We start from the raw sequence: 17,628 nt of genomic DNA, 5'->3' as shown, positions 1-17,628 counted from the left end.
CTGGTCACAAGTATCACTGAAGGACTTGGTGGGGTCACAGCTGCAAAGTTGACAGCGCTGGGACTGCGGAGGTTTCCAGTAGCCTCTTGCACACGCTTCACAAGTAAGGCCATGAAAGTGTGGCCGGCAAGGACACTGGCCAGTCACTGAATCACAAATATCTGACAGTGATCCCTCTGGGAAACACGAACACTCTGGAGAGCAGAAAGAGGGTGGTGTGTTGTGTGAAAAATTATACATTACTTTCTCGATGTAAAAAAGTTCCCAGGTCTTAGTAGTAAGCCAAAATATGAAATAATAGGATATTCTATTACAGTTCATTTTTCATCCCACAATTTTTAGCTTTGCTGAAATCAACATGTTTGGAGGGGGTGGTTCTGTTTCATGCAAATAAGCCATTGTTCACTGCACCACTCTAACTGCGCCGTTTACAGCTTTTGTTACCAACACGACTTGGAGTGGAGCTGATGGCGAGTGGCTACGGCTTGCAGCTTCTAGCGTGGGAAGAAAAATGTGAGAGCATTTGGCAAATATATTTATTGGTTTAGCTTCTTTAACGTCTGATGATTTCTTTGGAGATACCTACATTTTGTGAAATTTTGAATTTACCCTAGTCCTATTATAAATCTGCGGGGGGAAAAAAAATCCCTTTCTTTAAAATGATGTTTATTAATTAACAGAATTTAATTTATACTTTATGGAAATAGAAATAGCTAAATGTTGCCCATTGCTGTTTAGTTTGTTAATATAAATCACTAAATATTTCTGCAGTGTCTTAAACATGATAATAATAATAATAATAATAATAATAATACATTTTATTTGTATAGCGCAAAAAAAGGCACTTTACATGGAGCAATAAAACAATAAAAAATAAAAAACAGAGCAACAAATAGGGCATATAGCGAAATCAGATAAAGGCACAAATTCTAAGATTAAATACTATATTAGTGTAACCGTGTGTAAATGATTTTGATAAAGAATGATTCTGTGTTACAGGTGGAAATCCTATCTGAACAGGTGGGTTTTTACTGCCTTTTTAAAAGAGGGGAGCGTGTGAATGTGTCTGAGGTGATGAGGGAGATAACGCCAGAGGGAGCGGGCAGCGAGAGAGAATGCTCTATCCCCACAGCTCCGGTGCTTGGTTCTGATGGGAGGGGTGGGGAGGATAGCATGGGCTGATCTAAGATTGTTGGTGTGGGTGTGGTGGTGAAGGAGGTCAGTGAGGTAGGAGGGAGCAAGGTTGTCAAGGGTCTTGAATGTGATGAGAAGAATTTTTAAATGGATTTGCTGTTGGAAGGGGAGCCAGTGTAGGTGTTGGAAGACTGATGTGGTCTCCACTGAGGGAGTGGATAAGGAGATGGACAGCAGAATTTTGAATGTATTGAAGTTTGTTGACGGTTTTGGTGGGTATTAAAGGATGCTGTTGTCCAGTCATGAGGGGATAAAGGATTCGGTGTCTCAGCAGCTGAGGGGAAGCGAGACGGGCAAATACAGGCGATATATTTAAGGTGAGATAAAGCAGTTTTGGTGATGCGGTTGATGTGGGTTTCTAATACGAGAGTGACTGATCAAAGATGTTCCAAATATGGGTAGAAGCAGGAAAGGTGGCGCTCTCAATAGAAAGCGAGAAGTCAGGACAGGAGACGCAAAATGCTTTTGGTCCAATGATGAAGAGTTCTGACTCGTTACTATTGAGTTTGAGGAAGTTGGTCTGCATCCAGTTTTTTTATGTCTAGCAGGAAATTGGTGATGGTGGAGTGAGTGGCAGCAGTGATGGATTTGGTGGAGACGTAGAGCTGGGTGTCATCAGCATAGCAGCGGTAATTGAGACCATGGTGGCATATTATGTGACCAAGGGGAACTATGTAGAGCAGGGGTGGGCCCACTTTTTGATTGGCGGGCCATAATAGGTTCTAAAATTTGGCAGAGGGACCGGACCAGAAACAGATGGATGGAATGTTTTGGTAACCTCACCTCATTGGAGAAAAAAATACATTTAATTATAAATGACAGTGAACAAAAGCAATACAACAATATATATTTCTGAAAAAACACAGTATTTGGAAAATAAAACATTAACAAGGTTCATTCATTTAATTTTTTTTCAAGTTCGGCGGGCCGGATTAAAACATTTAACGGGCCGCATGTGGCCCCCGGTCCACGCCTGATGTAGAGGATAAAAAGGAGGGGGCCGGGCAAGGAGCCTTGGGGGACAGGGCAGTGTTGGACTGAGATGAATTGATGCAAATGAAGACTGGTGTTCAAAAGAAGAACGGGCTTGGAAAAGGGTGTTTTTTAGGGATTTTCTGTGAATGGCAGCAATCCCTCCACCACGGCAGTCAGCGTGTGATTTATGCATGTATGAGTATCCAACAAGGGTGGATTGATTGAGATTGAAGTATTCCTGAGGTTTATGCAAGGTTTTGATGAGACAGAGAAAATCCAGGTTATTGTCCGTGATGAATTTGTGGATGATGAGACTTTTGAACATGGCGACTTTCATGCTGGGAATTCTGGTGGGTTGGGAAGATTTGGGAAGTATTCGGAGGTAGCCTGGGTTTATATTCTGTTTATTGAGGTGAGAAAGCGAGCGGTACTAATATCAAAATGATGGGATGGAGTTGACTGAGTGATAGTGGTAAATGCTGGAAGCCTTTGTGAGGATAACTGGGTGGTATGTAGAGGTGATTGTCTTTGTTTGCAGGTTTAAAACTGTGTCTGGAGCTGTCTGACGTCGTGTGAGTAGGGAAACTGGTAGCTGAGGGTTGTAGTGACGTGGGGGGCCAGTAGGGTGTGTTTTCACAGGAAATGGGGCCAAGAGGTGGCAGAGTGTGTGTGCATGTGAAGTAAGTAGTCAGTCACGTGGATATGAGTAAACATGTATCAATTTTCCCCAAGGTACTTTAACATGAATCACATGCCATGCATACAGTATGCGTTGTCGGAAAAAAGTGAAGAAACCAGCTGACTCACTCGAACAACCCAGGGGATTGGACGCCGAAAGGCCATAATAGCCTCTTTTGCACTGCTCGCAGCGTGGGCCTTCCACATTCATTTTACACTGACATAGACCTGTATTGTCATCACATCGGCCCCCATTCACTGTCCCTTCAGCATTGCAGACGCAACCTAGCAGAGAATAGCTCAAATAAGGACAAAAGGTACAAATGCCATGCAAGGAGACAACGTTAAAACATTGATTTTGGACTAACACTTTCAAAACAATATGGTTTAAAAGAAACGTCCTACAAACACAATTCCAAATGAAATACACCAAACATATTTTGCATTTTCCTCATGCAAATGGCCTTCTCCTGGTGACTTACGTATGCAAGCGTCAGGACGGTCCATCAAGCTGTTGGGATTCGGCTGGTAGCCGGGGACACACTGGTCACACTTTGGTCCTGTGGTGTGGTGCAAACATCCTTCACACACACCTCCACTCCTCCGGCCACTCGCTTCATACAAAGCTTGGTCAAAACGACAGCGCTGGGCGTGGTTGCTACACTCACAGCCTGGGGTGTAGAGAAAGATTTTTCAACAAATGCTCAACAAACACAATCAACACTGTAGCTTCCTTCCGATTTGGCTTGATTACCCCATATAATGATTACACAGTTTGTGTTGTCGTCCAAACTCATGAATCCAAACAAGCGGTTGAGCCAATCACCCACTCATTTATATACATGTAGTATGAAGTGTTATAGCTTGAACTCTTGAGTTCCGTTCATTTAACTTCTCAACTCAGTGATTCCTGAACTTTGGCATGAAGTAGTGCGTCTTACGTCTGCAGGTGTGAGTGTTGCTCCCCTCCGCAGGTCTCCAGGGTAGATCATTGTAGAGATCATCACAGCGCTCACAGTTCACACCGGCAGTGTTATGCTGGCAGTCACACTGCGGGCTCACCTGCACTTATTCACAACATATGACCTGCTTCAACTTATTAAGAGTGGTTGAAACACAAGTATGGCTCTAACTGCACGAGTCAATCCAACGAGCAATAATGTTTATAGTAAGATCAAAATGAATGTTAAATGCGGTCGTAAGAAACAGTTATCAAACCTTATTGACGGCCTCCAACAAACAGTGACTGGCATGTCCATGACACATGCAGCTGCCCATCACTTTCATCTCCTTCAAGGCGAAAAACCGACTTAGCTCTCTGTCTGGTTGACGTGGCACATCGCCCAACTCTGCCAGGCTTACTCTCAGACCCGTTAAACCTGTCACGTCTGAGGATCACAGAAAAGTCCAGCTTTGATTTTTGTCAACATCCAAGGAGTAATCAGAGACACAACAACAAGGCAAGCAAACAAGGCAATTGCTTCGCGGGCCGAGCGAAAGGAGCCCTTGTGAAACAGATGGCGTAGGGTCATTAACCAACGACAACGGGTCAACAAGTAGGGGCACCATTTATTAGTCCTCATCGTTGAATCAACTGGGACCAGGCATTGCAGTGACACGAAGGGATTCTGAAATATCCTTACGAGGCCCCTGCCAGCAGACATGTTTTGCAAGAGTTTAAAAAAAGAAAAAAAAAACCAACTCAAACAAAATAAACTAAAAATAAAATAAAATGAAAAACAAGAGGTCGACAAGAAGAAAATCTTGATTGTGGTTACCATTAAGCGGGAATGTGTATCAATTACATGAGAAAAGTAGCAATGCCAGTTTGTCCCATTCTGCACATTATCAACTAACTTTAGTTACCTAGCAGACAAGCTAACAAAATACTTGACACAACGATGTATTTCTTCGAATACGTTTACACACAACGGCTATGTCATAATTTCTCTTATTAGCTGAATAATGCATTTGTCGTCAAATGATGCCATCCTCAATTTTTCTGTCCCCTTTGTGTTTGGAATAGAAGGAAATACTTTAAACAAACGATTAACAAGAAGCATCAATGTTTTTACTCCAAATAGTTTTTCATCAATTATTCAATATAGATCTCAAAGGTTAAGCGTCTGTGGCTCAAATATATCTACATTTTTACTTGTGTGAACATAATATGAGCTGGCCAAGTTGGATTTCATTAGGTTGTTTTCAGTGTAGGCAGTTAAATAATTATTTTTAATCATATATTTCATTTTTTTTAATAACAAATATCTTTGCTTTGGCATTATCCACTTTTGTGTTTTGGGGGGGGGGCATGGTTGTTGGTTTTAGAAACATATTCCATGTCAAACATCACAGAGAAATATAAAAACTGACCTTTAATCTTTGGGCTGCTGGGATCTGGGACATAAGGATAGTGATGCAATGGATTGAACTCAATCTGGAAGAAAGAATACTTCGTATATGTACTCTGCAGTCATAATGCTGCATTCCATTTTTCTTCAGGTTTAATCGTCACTATCATGAAATTACTTTGTTGTAACAGCAACAGAGTATGGCACTTTAATTACATACTAGGGGAAACACTGGTAAATAAATCGATAATATTTCTACAGTATATCTAACAATTCATTGAAAAGACAATTGCATGAAATATGCATATGCTGTGCAGAAAATAAATACAATTTGTCCAAATATGCATACAGCGTCAACAGTCTACAACTATGTATGACATTTATTTAAGAAGAGCAAATGATCATCATAAATATAATGGCGACTTTATTTCAAATTCAAATACTATTCAGAAGACCAGAGCTGTGTGTGATCAATAAAAAGTACATCAGCAACTCATTCCAGTGCTTGTAGAATCTCCACAAGGAAAAAGAAAAACGGGGACAGTTTAAGAGAAATTGGAGTTGTCCTTACTGTATGATCTTGGTATGGGTTTGCTCCAGTAGGGGGTAGAGTATAACAATATGTCCGGTCCTCAGTAACAGGTGATGCTGTGGAGATCCCTGGAAATGATTTCTGGCAGTCTGTAGCAAAGTAGAAGACAGGCTGCCATGTTCTGCCATCATCCATAGACTTCTCTATAACCAGGGCACTCGGACGAGGCCCCTGCACAGAAAATCAGATTCAGAAATTTTAGTCAAATAAAAGGAATGTTTTGAAAACACAGATGTGGGAAAGCGTACTAATGTGCATATGAGAAAAGGTGCTTGTTTTCACACACCTTAAAATGAAGGATCAGGTTGTCGAGCTTGAAAAGATTATTGAGGTCCAATTGAAATCTTACTGGAGCCACCTCTGCAGGAAAAACAATAGAACAAAAGCTCATGAGGAGAGTGTATACACTTCTAGAATATGTACCAGATACCATATACCATACACCTATGTATACAGTGGATCCCTGTATATTTACAGATTTTTTTTATCTAATGTTTTAAAAAACGTTTTTTAAATATTTTTGTTTGAGGTGGGGTTGTGGTGGGAAGTGGACCCAACACCAGTTTTTCAGGGAAAACACTTATTGGATGTATATCATCGCTTATGCAAGAATTTTTGGGGTTAAAAAAAGCCTTTACAATTTACTACAACAATACACGGATTTTTGTTATTTGTGGGATGGCCCAGTGAACGTACGAATGGTGCATGTTTACTGAATACCAAAAAGACCACGAGTAAATCTTATGCTATAAGCTTCCCATATAAGATAAACTTGACCATTTTCCACATCTACTACACCGAGAGAATTTGTATAACAGGGCTTTGGCCTTTCATATATGTGACAGTCGAACCCACAGGCGTCAAACACAAGGCCCGGCGGTCAGATCTGGCCCATGACCTCACTTTATATGACCTGCTAAGGCCAAATCATGTGTATTAACTTCCTGTTTCTAGAACATCTTTTTTTCATTCAACAACATTGAGATTTGTGAAATTGTAATTTATTTGGGACCAATCCTTCCCTTTCAAAATAAATTGAGGAATTGTTGAATAACCAATTACTGGCTTTTGATTTCAAAACTTTTTTTCCATCAATTTGTTGTGTGTATGTCAGAATCAGAATCAGAATCACAATGCCCTTTATTGTCATTGTACTTAATGCACAACAAGATTGGAGAGCTCCCCTCTCCGGTGCAAATATGACAAATAATTGAATTAAATATATCAATTTGATTAATTGAAGATTAAATAATTAAATAATAAATAAATATAAAATAAATAAAAATACAAAAAACATAATGTTGCTATTCTAGAAGGCAAGGCTAGTTGTGTTGAGATCACATAAGGCGATCATGCATTTATTTGGGTTCACATTCATAATGGTCCTCTAAGCAAAACCATAAATACGATGTGGCCAGTTCACAAAAATGAGTTTGACACCCCTGGTCTAATCCTTAGTCAAAATCTTCTTCTTTTCCTTTTTTGATATTCTCTTCAGGGGTCGCCACAGCGAATCAGTTGTCATTAGTCAAAATCCATGGTAAAAATAAAGCAGACATAATTATGGAGTTAAATAAATCCAGAGCCGGACACTTTACCCCGTTTAGCCGGTCAGTCCGCAATCTCTGTACCGTTCAGGCCTCGACTTTCCACCTTATTCATAAAAACACAACCACTCGCGCTCACAGTCACACCTAGGACCATTTCGGAGTGTTCAATTACCATACCATGCATGGCCTTGGAATGTGGGAGGAAACCGGAGTACCCGGAGAAAACCCAGCCAGGCACGGGGAGAACATGCAAACTCCCCATAGAAAGGCCTGAGCCTCCCTACACCTCTGTACTGTGAGGCAGATGTGCTAACCAGTCATCTATCGTGCCGCCTGACCTGATCAAATTCCCCAAAATTGCATTACACAGCTTGCTTCATTAGATATAATTCCAGCAGGGTTAAAGCTTAGTCACCTTTCAGCCACTAAATTGTCAGCTGTGCCAAGTGCATGTCAAAGCAAACACCCTCAATACAACAGAATACCCACCTTGGCGCAGAGCAGTTTGCTAAATTCCAAAACAGGAACAAAAATCAAGATGTGTGCAGTTTTTACACTGAAACGCAGATTTTCAGATTACGAATATACGGTAGAGCAGTGCAGAACAGTGGACCCAAACTTCTTTTTGTGCCACAGCCCAGTTCAAAAGATGCTTTTCACGGACCATCAATCATTTGAGGGGTGGGGTTGGGGGGTGCGCAATCAAAAGATGACAATGATTGCTGCTTTGGTCCGTATATTGTATGCTACATGAAATTATTTTTTTTCATCTGTCACGATGGGGACCGGTACGGGGGCCGCAGACTGATACGTGGGGACCACTGCCCCTGAGTACTGTACTGTATTTTCTGAAGCCTTGATTTGTCATACCTATTGATGACTTCCAAGCATTCCACTTCAATGTCAGCTTTAAATGGTTTCTTTATACTAAATCATGGACGTTGTCTTGTCATTATCCACACCGCTTGTCGCGGGAGGGTGCTGGAGCCTATCCCAGCTGACTACGGGCGAAAGGCGCACTACACCCTGAACTGGTCACCAGACAGTCACAGGGGAGACAGACACCGTCAGCAAGTGGGAACCAAACCCACGCTGCCCGCTCACAAGTCAGGTGGTTGTATCATGACACCATCAGTGACGCTAGATCCTGGATGTTGAGTTGTGACAACTCTGACAGAGTGCAACAACTCCCTCACGTGAACTGTGCCTGAGACTTATCAAATATGTCTAATCATTCATCGCGGAAAAAAACACCCTCCATCCATCCATTATCTGTACCGCTTCTCCTCACAAGGGTCGCGGGGTAAAAACACACCTTGTGCTGTTTTTTTTATTTTTTATTTTTTTTTAATGTCTTTGCCAACCTTTCTTGGACTGCCACCATCTCTCTGGTCCAGCAGTGGAGAGCACTTCCTTGACAGTGTGGGCCAGTGGTCCGTTTGGGTTACTGGAGTCACATATGCAGCACTTCATCTTCCTCTGAGAAGTAAAAAACAAGGACAGCTGATTCACACTTCATGCTGATGAACCTTCCTTCCTTACAGGTGCGTACACAGAACGTTGTCAGTGGGGTGGCCAACGGTGACCAAACACCTTAGTGCAAGGTGGCCACACGTGAGCTCAAATTAAATTTGTAAAACCTTCTCTGTAACCAAGTAGTCATTGTTTATCATAAGATCAACAGTCACGGTTTCATGAAATAAAATGCACACCTTTCCCAATCCCAAAACATTCATAAAACAAGCTGGAACACGTCTTAGGAAAAAGCAATGTTTTATTGAACTTAATTTATAATGATGCCAATTTCTTTGAAATTGCTCTCATAGTCTACATCTATCTCGTGCATTTATGTATTTACAACAAATATTTGTGCTTGCAAATTTATTTTGTACAGCATACATGTTTACATCCACTAATGAAGTTTATACTGTGATGCACTAATTTGCATTGTCGCTATCAAATGAATAAATAAGTAAACGTGGTGACATCGTTTTGCTGCTGTTGCCAGGAAAGTCAATATTTAGTAAAGCCCCTCTGTGCTGGACGTGATTGCCACTCTAGCACAGAGTGAGACACAGGCCGCCTACCCGCTGGGGAAAAGTTCCCAACCAGTTGTTCATAGTTGCAAAATTAATGCTTCACTCAAGTCCATCACAATTATGTGCCTCAGGTCACACACCAATATAAATGTTTTTTTTTGTCTGGTAAAATCCAATACAGCAGAAGCTGCATAGTTAGCTAGAATCTGTGTTTTACTTTACTTTTTTCGGGGCATGTTGACATTTACCATTTAAATGGTTTAAACATTTCAATGGACTTGATGTCAGCCACACATTCACATATGTAGAAAAAAATACTAATCCAACTCTGACAAATGAACGTGATCTATCAACATCTGCACGGTGTCCTGAATATATAATGGGAAAAACACTTGCATTTATTTGTTCATTTATTTATTATAGATTGGATTTTTTCTTTTACAAAAAAGCATATATATATAAATATATATGTGAATTGATCAGGGAATCAGCTGTTTGGTGTATTAATCTCAAATGACCACAATTCCAGTAGAGTGCAACACATCAATCTGAGCAGATTTAACTCTGATTAAAGTCCTGTCATTATTTGAACTCTTATTTTTAACCGTTGTTGCTTTTGGCACAATTCTTTATCACCTTAAACAAACACGCCCTATTTGCATTCATTTCTTGCCAGTAGTCTGATGCATGAACTAATGAAAAAAAATTGAACTGAAATAAAGATAGTGTACAAAGTTCACAATAAAAAGTATTCAATAATAATAAAAAAAACATGTAATCATTTTAATTGCAAATAGCAGCAGTGTGGCCGACTCGTTAGCACGATGGCCTCACAGTGGGGAGGTCATGGGGTCAATGACTCTGGCCTTCCTGTGTGGAGTTTGTGTGTTATCCCCTTGCCGAAGTGAGTTTTCTCCGGGTACTCCTGCTTCCTCCCACATTCCAAAGAAATGCATGGTAGGTTGATTGAACACTCTAAATTGTCCCTAGGTGTGTTTGTGAGCGCACATGGTTGTTTTGTCTTTGCGTGCCCTGCAATTGGATGGCAACCAGTACAGAGTGTACCTTGCCTACTGCCTGAAGACAGCTGGGATAGGCCACAGCACGCCCGCGACCCTTGTGAGGAGAAGCGGAACAGATAATGGGTGGATGGATGATGGATGGATGGATGAATTGCAAATATATGCCTGTATGTTCCAAGGAGGCACTGGTTCCATGTCTAATGGTGACAAAGGTACTCAACCTTGTGTTTAAAATCACTATTTAACACCCAAAACTAATAGCAGCTCAGCCTTCATTTAATAAATCTTTTTAATCAGTGCTTCTCGTCTAATGTGCTGCTCTATAATAATTAGTTTGAGGGTTATACAGTCGGCTTTGTTTGTATAACAAACCAATGAATATAAATATAAGAATCAAATGTGTTTTTTCTATCACTGTACATTTTAAGATAAATCATTCATTTAGGATTTTGATTCTATGTTGGCACCAAATATATTGTCAATGCTACTAGTAAGGCCTAAAAATGCAGCAGCACCAAGTAATAGTGATCATCCAGTCAGGATGGTTAGTTTTTCGATAACAAGCTCAATTTGTGTTCTTTTATCAGGAAAATTATATTAGCTTTTATTTTCTATTTTATCTATTTGTTTTGGAGAAATCACAGAATAAATAATGTTTTTAAAACCGCCTTAAAAAAAAATCAACGGATATGGCCTCACCCCCTCTTCGCCCTCGATGTCTTAGTGGGAATTATGGTATCTGAATCGCTTCTCCTCACGAGGGTTGCGGGCATACTGGAGCCTATCCCAGCTATCTTTCAGGCAGTAGGCGTGGTATACCCTAAACTCGCTGCCAGCCAATTGCAGGGCACATGTAGACAAACAACCATGTGCGCTCACAAACACACCTAGGGAAAATTCAGGGTGTCCAATCAACCTATGATGCATGTTTTTGGAATGTGGGAGGAAACCGGAGTACCCGGAGAAAACCCACACAGGCATGGGGAGAACATGCAAACAGGAGTGCTGGAGCTGGAATCAAAACCTGCAACTCTGAAGTGTGAGGCCATTGTGTTAACCAGTCGCCCACCATGATGCACAATTATTCCATTCAAAGTCATAGCAAATACGTGGCTAAAAATGAAATGAATTGGCCCCAAAATTTATGTGGACATCTCTACTTTGGCACACTTCAACGTCTGAAAACATCACAAAACAATTTGCCTTTCCATGGCTGACTTAAAAGAGAATGAGGAAATGAGCAACTGATTTGCAGTTTCTGTCATACCTTGTCTGTTTTCTTTCATAAGACACCAGGATACGCAAACCCAAAGTGTTCTAAGAGGCTTTTTGTCAGATTATTTCATTCATTCATACTTTTTTTCACCAGGGCCAATCATGGCTACGCTGACATCGCTCATCCGTCCAGTGTGGCAGCACTCAGCTATGGAGTCGGCCTCCTTGCTAGAACTTTGGTGCGCTGAATTTTTCAAAGTCCGTCCATCAATCCATTCATCCATTTTCTGCACTGCATATCCTCAATAGGGTTGTGCGTAGGCAGGTCGGATGTTTTGAAAGATCAACTTTTCACCAAAGCACGACAAGTGGGGTTGTCATGAAGCTCACTATCCGAAGCGGCACGGGCTAAAATGACATGACGCTGCGTAATGCGGAATGTTAAAAAAGACCACCTCCAAGGTACGTCGATGTGGTGTCTGAAATTGATGACCACTTGCACCGCGATGCGGATGGCTGCAAGCGGTGGCGGACGCTAACGTTCTCAATGGTAAGAAGCTGTCTGTTAAGAAACTGAAAGCTAATTGCCTTTAGCAGTGCTGCTACGTTTAACACCACTGCAGCTGCAGGCAGGCGGTCACATCCATGCCTGGCTGCCGGCAGATGCTGGCCGCCGACTGCCTCCAGAGACATAACAAAATTTTAGTGTAGCTAAATGTCCGAAATATAAATATTTGGGGTTCGTGTGCGCATTCTTGCTCTGGTTCACTTCAGTCAGTGTAAGTGAAGAAGTGATTGGCACGGTATTTTTGACTTTGTGGAGGTGATCATATGAACTCACGTTTGATGTCAATACATCCAAAAATTTGCCCCAAACACTTTTATACTTTCACAGGTGGAGGTGGACAAGAGTAGCAACTTGAATTGGTCACAATTGGTCGCCATTTTAGACAGAACTAACAAACCAAGCAACGCTTGCCTCCCTGCCAATATGTAGACACCTGAGATGGAAAAAATAACAAGCCAAGCTCCAAAAGCGGGCGCGCCAATTTCTCACAAATGTCATCACAAAAAAGACCTTAAGTCACTACGGAGGTTTTTAGGCAGGAGCATTTTAGTATTGATGTAATTTTTACATACAAACCTATTAAATAAGCTCCAATGTTGATCCCAGTCAATCGTCCCTTCAAAGAAAGCATTGTCCAAAAGATGTTATTTGCAAGCTAAGATGATTTTGTGGCCTAATCATTATTGATCTTTATTGTTTGCCATAGGTGAGTGTGTTAACTCTGACATAAACATGGGTGTTTGTTCCTCTCGCTGTCTGGTCAAAGTCACGCATGTAAAAAAATGAAATATGGACAATACTGTTCACCTTGTGAGAGGGGGAGAGTAACACGCCTAACACAATTATCATTCCCTCCGGCAGATTCCCAACAGAGTGTGCAGAATGTAAGGAATGACGATGAAACATTATCCCAAACGGAAGCCTAATGCTCATGGGAGTGAATGCTTACGGTTTACTGCATTAGATGTTTAATGCTGATTAGAGTGCATGATTAAAGTAAACTAAGTATAATTAAAATAAATTACTTACGGGCTCTACTAGTAACTACTGTCGTGGAATATGTTCAATGTTTCCCAACAAATGAGGTATGAGAAGATGCAACTTAGCCACCTTATTACGAGTAAACTGCCATTGAAATCGAATGGGGCAATGACAAGATTGATCACTTTTTGTAAGGCAGGCTGCTCTGCCATACAGTAACCAACAGACACGTCGCGTAAAGCATTTTGTTAGAAAGGTGGATTGTCCGTTTGTGCATTGCTTATGCACTAAGTTGAATGTGAAAATAAGTAAAGAACCATCAAAATGGTTTTAATTTTCATTATGTGGACAAATGCATTTGATAAATAGCGGCCTACTGCATTGAAAACCTAAGAAACAGGTTTGGCTCCCTGTACTAGCCTCGAGTAATCAAGTCTTTTTGGTATCAAGTACAAAACAAAATAGAACAGAAACTCAGCAAAATATGTATATTCAAAGTAAAATGACACAAACATGGCTTATCACTATTTAATGGGAAGTCCTGCATCGTAACAGTCCTACTGGTACACGGCCGTGTCAACATAGAGGAGCTACAGGACTTCCGCAGAAGATACATCGGACGTCCCTCAATTTAAGCTAGCCCGTGGAAGCCCCTCGATGCTTGGTCCTCGCACCCATATGTGCGTTTTAGACAATTGAGATTCTCCTTAGTATGGCGGCTTGAGAACAACGTCCGGATGGTGTTCAATGTTTTGAGGAGCTACGAATATTGCAATTAAGAGACATGAGATGAGCCCTGAGAGTACTGCACGGATGTCAGAGTGAATTTACTAACGTGCCCACTGTCAGCAGGTGTCACACATGATAAAGATTGCCAAGGCCCAAACAGTCAAATTGGATGTTCTTCAGCTTTAAACTGCCTCCATAGACTTTTCAGTCAAGTAGCATACGATTAAATATAAATATACATATGTGGCTTTGTCCTAGCGTAACAGAGTGACTCTGAACTTTTTTATATAAATCAACATACCATCTGTTAACATTTGAGCTATAATCTCTCAAATTATAACCCATTTCGGTTCAGCGTTTGCTCTTCTTAACTTGTATTATAGCTACAAGTTGGCAGATAGCATGTTCAGACTTGCGCTAACCTCTTTGTATCACTTTAATTTTTACGGAGGCCAAAGTTTAAAATACTCCATAAAGGTAATAAATCCTTCAGAAACTTGGGTTTTGAACTTGTAACAGTTAGTATGCCCATTCAAAATTTATGAAGAAACTATAAGACCACCCCTGTTTCTTCAGTTTCTTGTTCATTTTAAATGCCAGGTACAATTGCTCAGGCAAGTATATAGATGACAAGAAACAACTATTTTCCATAGTTTTCTTGATAGTAAGCATGTTCTTATATTAATGTCTATGGCATTGTATTGCCAAAAACAGTGCTTTTAGGCATTCCATATTTTCTTTCCAGTCTGTTTGTCATGTTGCGCGTTCCGTGGCAATAAGCATAATCAGGAAGTAGAAACTGCGGGAAAGATTTTTTTTTAGCAGAAAAAATGCATATCACACTGTCAAGTTAAATTTTTAAATTTCTTTTTTTTTTACCATGGCATAAGCGAAGCTCTTAAAAAAAATGAAACAAAATATGTGTAAACGCATATTGAAAATTTAATGCATGCACAGAGGAAATGAGTCAATTTTTCCAAAGCATGCTTCTCTGGCAAACAGTAATGTTATTCATTTTATTTTGTTGAGACACTTCCGAGCTTTATCTTAGTGTTGTTTTTTTCTGAAAATGCATATTTGCCTTTTGTGTCAACCGAAAAGAAGTGGAGCAAATTCTAAGAAAAATCTGATTTCAATGAGTGTGTATTGTGTTTCGTTCGTGAGTATTATTTGCCAGAAAAAAAAAATTGCAGATTAAATTATGACCTTGACAATACTATTTTTATACTGTGATTGATTTTATACCCACTTTTGTGTCACGTCTAATTCATTTTGTGCTATTTATTTCATGTGAAGTGAGGGAATTGATTAACTTCTCCTTTGATATAATTTTCAGAATCAATGTTTTTGTTTTACCAGCGATAAAACCTATCTAGTTTCAAATGATATAAATAAAAATGAACATATCCGTGCATTTGGCAAAGCCTTTGCATGCTCATAAGTTTTACATGGAATTAATATCACTCACATTGTCAGTGAGGGATTTTTTTTCCTATTCTATATGGACATTATTACAGTACATTAGTACAGTAGAATCCAAATAAACTAAACTTTACTGTATATGGATGAACATTATTTGATTAATTCTGTCATTATTTCTGGTTTGAGCTCCCAAGAGAAGGAGAGTGCACAGAAAAAACTTTTTGTTGAATTAACTGAATTTTATTTAGTCAAGTGGTTGCACAAAATATAATCGTCTGGTTCCTGGCTATATTTCTGGTCTGCTTACAACTACATTTATCTCGATACGGATGATTTTATTTCCTGCAATAATGTAAGCAATATAATTGTAAATGAAAAAAAATAAGTCAATGATTAACTTTCCAAATGATGTAGTAGACCTTTATTTCAAAATGGCATGCATGTAGATTTGTGCTGAGTCTGCAAATGGCCTGGTGGGTGGTGTTGTAGACTGTTCCCGAGATAAAAATGTTGGTTAAAGGGTGCAGTTGCAACATGATGGTGGTCTGGCACTGAAACGAGACTGACTAAAGGGGCATTGGGCAGTCCAGCCAAAACTATCAAGGACCTTTGCTGCATGTGCATGTCAGTGTGTTCACCATGACCTCTGCCTCATTTGTCTCTTTGCGTTGTAATCGCCTCGCACAAACCCATATGATAAGATGATTTTTCTTTTCAATGTGATTAAGTACTCAAAAAAAACAAAAAAAAAAACTTTGATATTATCGAAGACGCACTGGCTGGACTACATTAACTTCTTTGAGCGGACAGATTTGGTGTGGTTATTACAGATCCACAGACTAAAACAGTTTTTATCGCGATTTACAGATTTCTTTTTTTTTTTAGCCTTTATTGATGTGGACTATGAGCATCTGTATACTGCTGTTACAAACAGCAATTCAGCCAATTTAATGTGTTTTCGCTTTCACTTAAGATAAGATGATTACTTTAGATCGAGATTGAGCTTGTCAAGAAGTGTCAACATAAAAGCTTCACAGAAAAATACACCAAACTGTGCATAGGAAGCGTTCATTCGAATTTTGCCAGCTCGTACCTGTTGGTATGGTGTGCAGAAGACTTCGGAGGCAGTCAACCCGCATGTTGATGAGGCATGGAGCTGATCAGCCCGACCCACAAGTAGGTCGCTGCTGCGTGGGTAACAAGCTCCTTGAGAGCAGTCAGTCTGGGCATGAGATACCGCAGCCAGGGCTGGGGGAGGAAATAGTTCATTAGTTCTAGATTCTACCTTTCTCAGGCATAACCCATTGGAGTTCATCCTATTTAGATTTTTAAGGTTCTTTCAATTTATTGTATTTTCTTGAGTCTTGTGTGCTTTCACACCAATTCAAAATTTTGTTAATGGTCAAATAGTAGATTTTAATCAAGTGATTATTTGACAACATTGGTTATTTAACTCTAGTGTGCTGTTGTTTGGAAAAAGGCCCACACAATCAGCCTTGTAAGGAGGGAAAAGCAGGCCCAAACTAAGTCCTATGTGCGATAATAACTCTTTAAACATGTGCCATCATGACAGAAAGCATGCAGGTTCATTCTTTGTACGCGGAATGTGTGGTATATTAGCTACCACCTGGTCCCATTCCAAGATTCCATTCATTTAAGGACAGAAACGTCAGATTTAGATCTGAAAGAAGGCACCAAAGAAGTGTGAAGGAGAAAAATTGAAGAAAAAAAATTCTTACCAGTTAGAAGTAAAAGTAGGATCATTTTACTGTCTATTCATGTGCAGGTCTGGAAGAGATGAATAAGCAACATATTAGCTTTCATCAGTAAAGAGAAGATTCAAAAGGAGCAAAACGTAGATTTTAGAGTCTAGAGTCACCTTGTAGTCGATGCCCACACCCGGTTACTTGTGTTGCTGCCTTGCTGCACTGATATACAACTGTAGACTCACCTGGACGATATGATTGTGAGTGTGTCAGAGTCACACCCTTCATCACCGCTCCCTTCTCTCCATGAATCAACACACACTCACAAGCATGCGCACACGCATGTCACAAGAATTGAGCATATTGTACACAACCTTAAAGTACCACACGAGAACTCAATGAAGACCACCAAAGGACTTATTCTGTACGTCATTTGCTTTTTCTCATCTGTTCTTGCAACTGCTCATAGAAGAAGAAAATGACAAAAGAAGATGAACGACAATAACACAACTCAACTCAATTATATTTATCATGTTGTCCGTATTACACATTATTATTATTATTATTATTATTATTATCATTAGTAGTATTATTATCATTAGCAGT

General features: G+C 40.0%; 1 protein-coding gene across 1 annotated transcript in view; it reads right to left on the bottom strand.

Annotated features, from left to right (window-relative positions):
- The window catches only part of lamb3 (laminin subunit beta 3), a 29,753-nt gene extending 12,374 nt beyond the window's left edge, over nucleotides 1-17,379 (bottom strand). The window contains exons 1-12 of the mRNA XM_088308197.1: nucleotides 17,196-17,379; nucleotides 17,056-17,104; nucleotides 16,410-16,564; nucleotides 8,705-8,819; nucleotides 6,077-6,150; nucleotides 5,770-5,961; nucleotides 5,221-5,284; nucleotides 4,066-4,235; nucleotides 3,789-3,909; nucleotides 3,330-3,518; nucleotides 2,977-3,132; nucleotides 1-194 (exon numbers count right to left, since the gene is read on the bottom strand). Of these exons, the coding sequence (XP_088164323.1) occupies nucleotides 1-194; nucleotides 2,977-3,132; nucleotides 3,330-3,518; nucleotides 3,789-3,909; nucleotides 4,066-4,235; nucleotides 5,221-5,284; nucleotides 5,770-5,961; nucleotides 6,077-6,150; nucleotides 8,705-8,819; nucleotides 16,410-16,564; nucleotides 17,056-17,080 (1,455 nt within the window). The 5' untranslated portion in view covers nucleotides 17,081-17,104; nucleotides 17,196-17,379. The remainder of the gene's footprint in view (nucleotides 195-2,976; nucleotides 3,133-3,329; nucleotides 3,519-3,788; nucleotides 3,910-4,065; nucleotides 4,236-5,220; nucleotides 5,285-5,769; nucleotides 5,962-6,076; nucleotides 6,151-8,704; nucleotides 8,820-16,409; nucleotides 16,565-17,055; nucleotides 17,105-17,195) is intronic.
- Between the last annotated feature and the right edge of the window lie 249 nt (nucleotides 17,380-17,628).

Source organism: Idiotropiscis lumnitzeri, chromosome 11 (assembly GCF_059441095.1).
Source record: "Idiotropiscis lumnitzeri isolate Australia: NSW breed Sydney's pygmy pipehorse chromosome 11, RoL_Ilum_1.0, whole genome shotgun sequence".
NCBI classification, from domain to species: Eukaryota; Metazoa; Chordata; class Actinopteri; order Syngnathiformes; family Syngnathidae; genus Idiotropiscis; species Idiotropiscis lumnitzeri.
The sequence above is the reverse complement of the archived record's forward strand: the minus strand, read 5'-3'. Positions and strand labels throughout refer to the sequence as shown.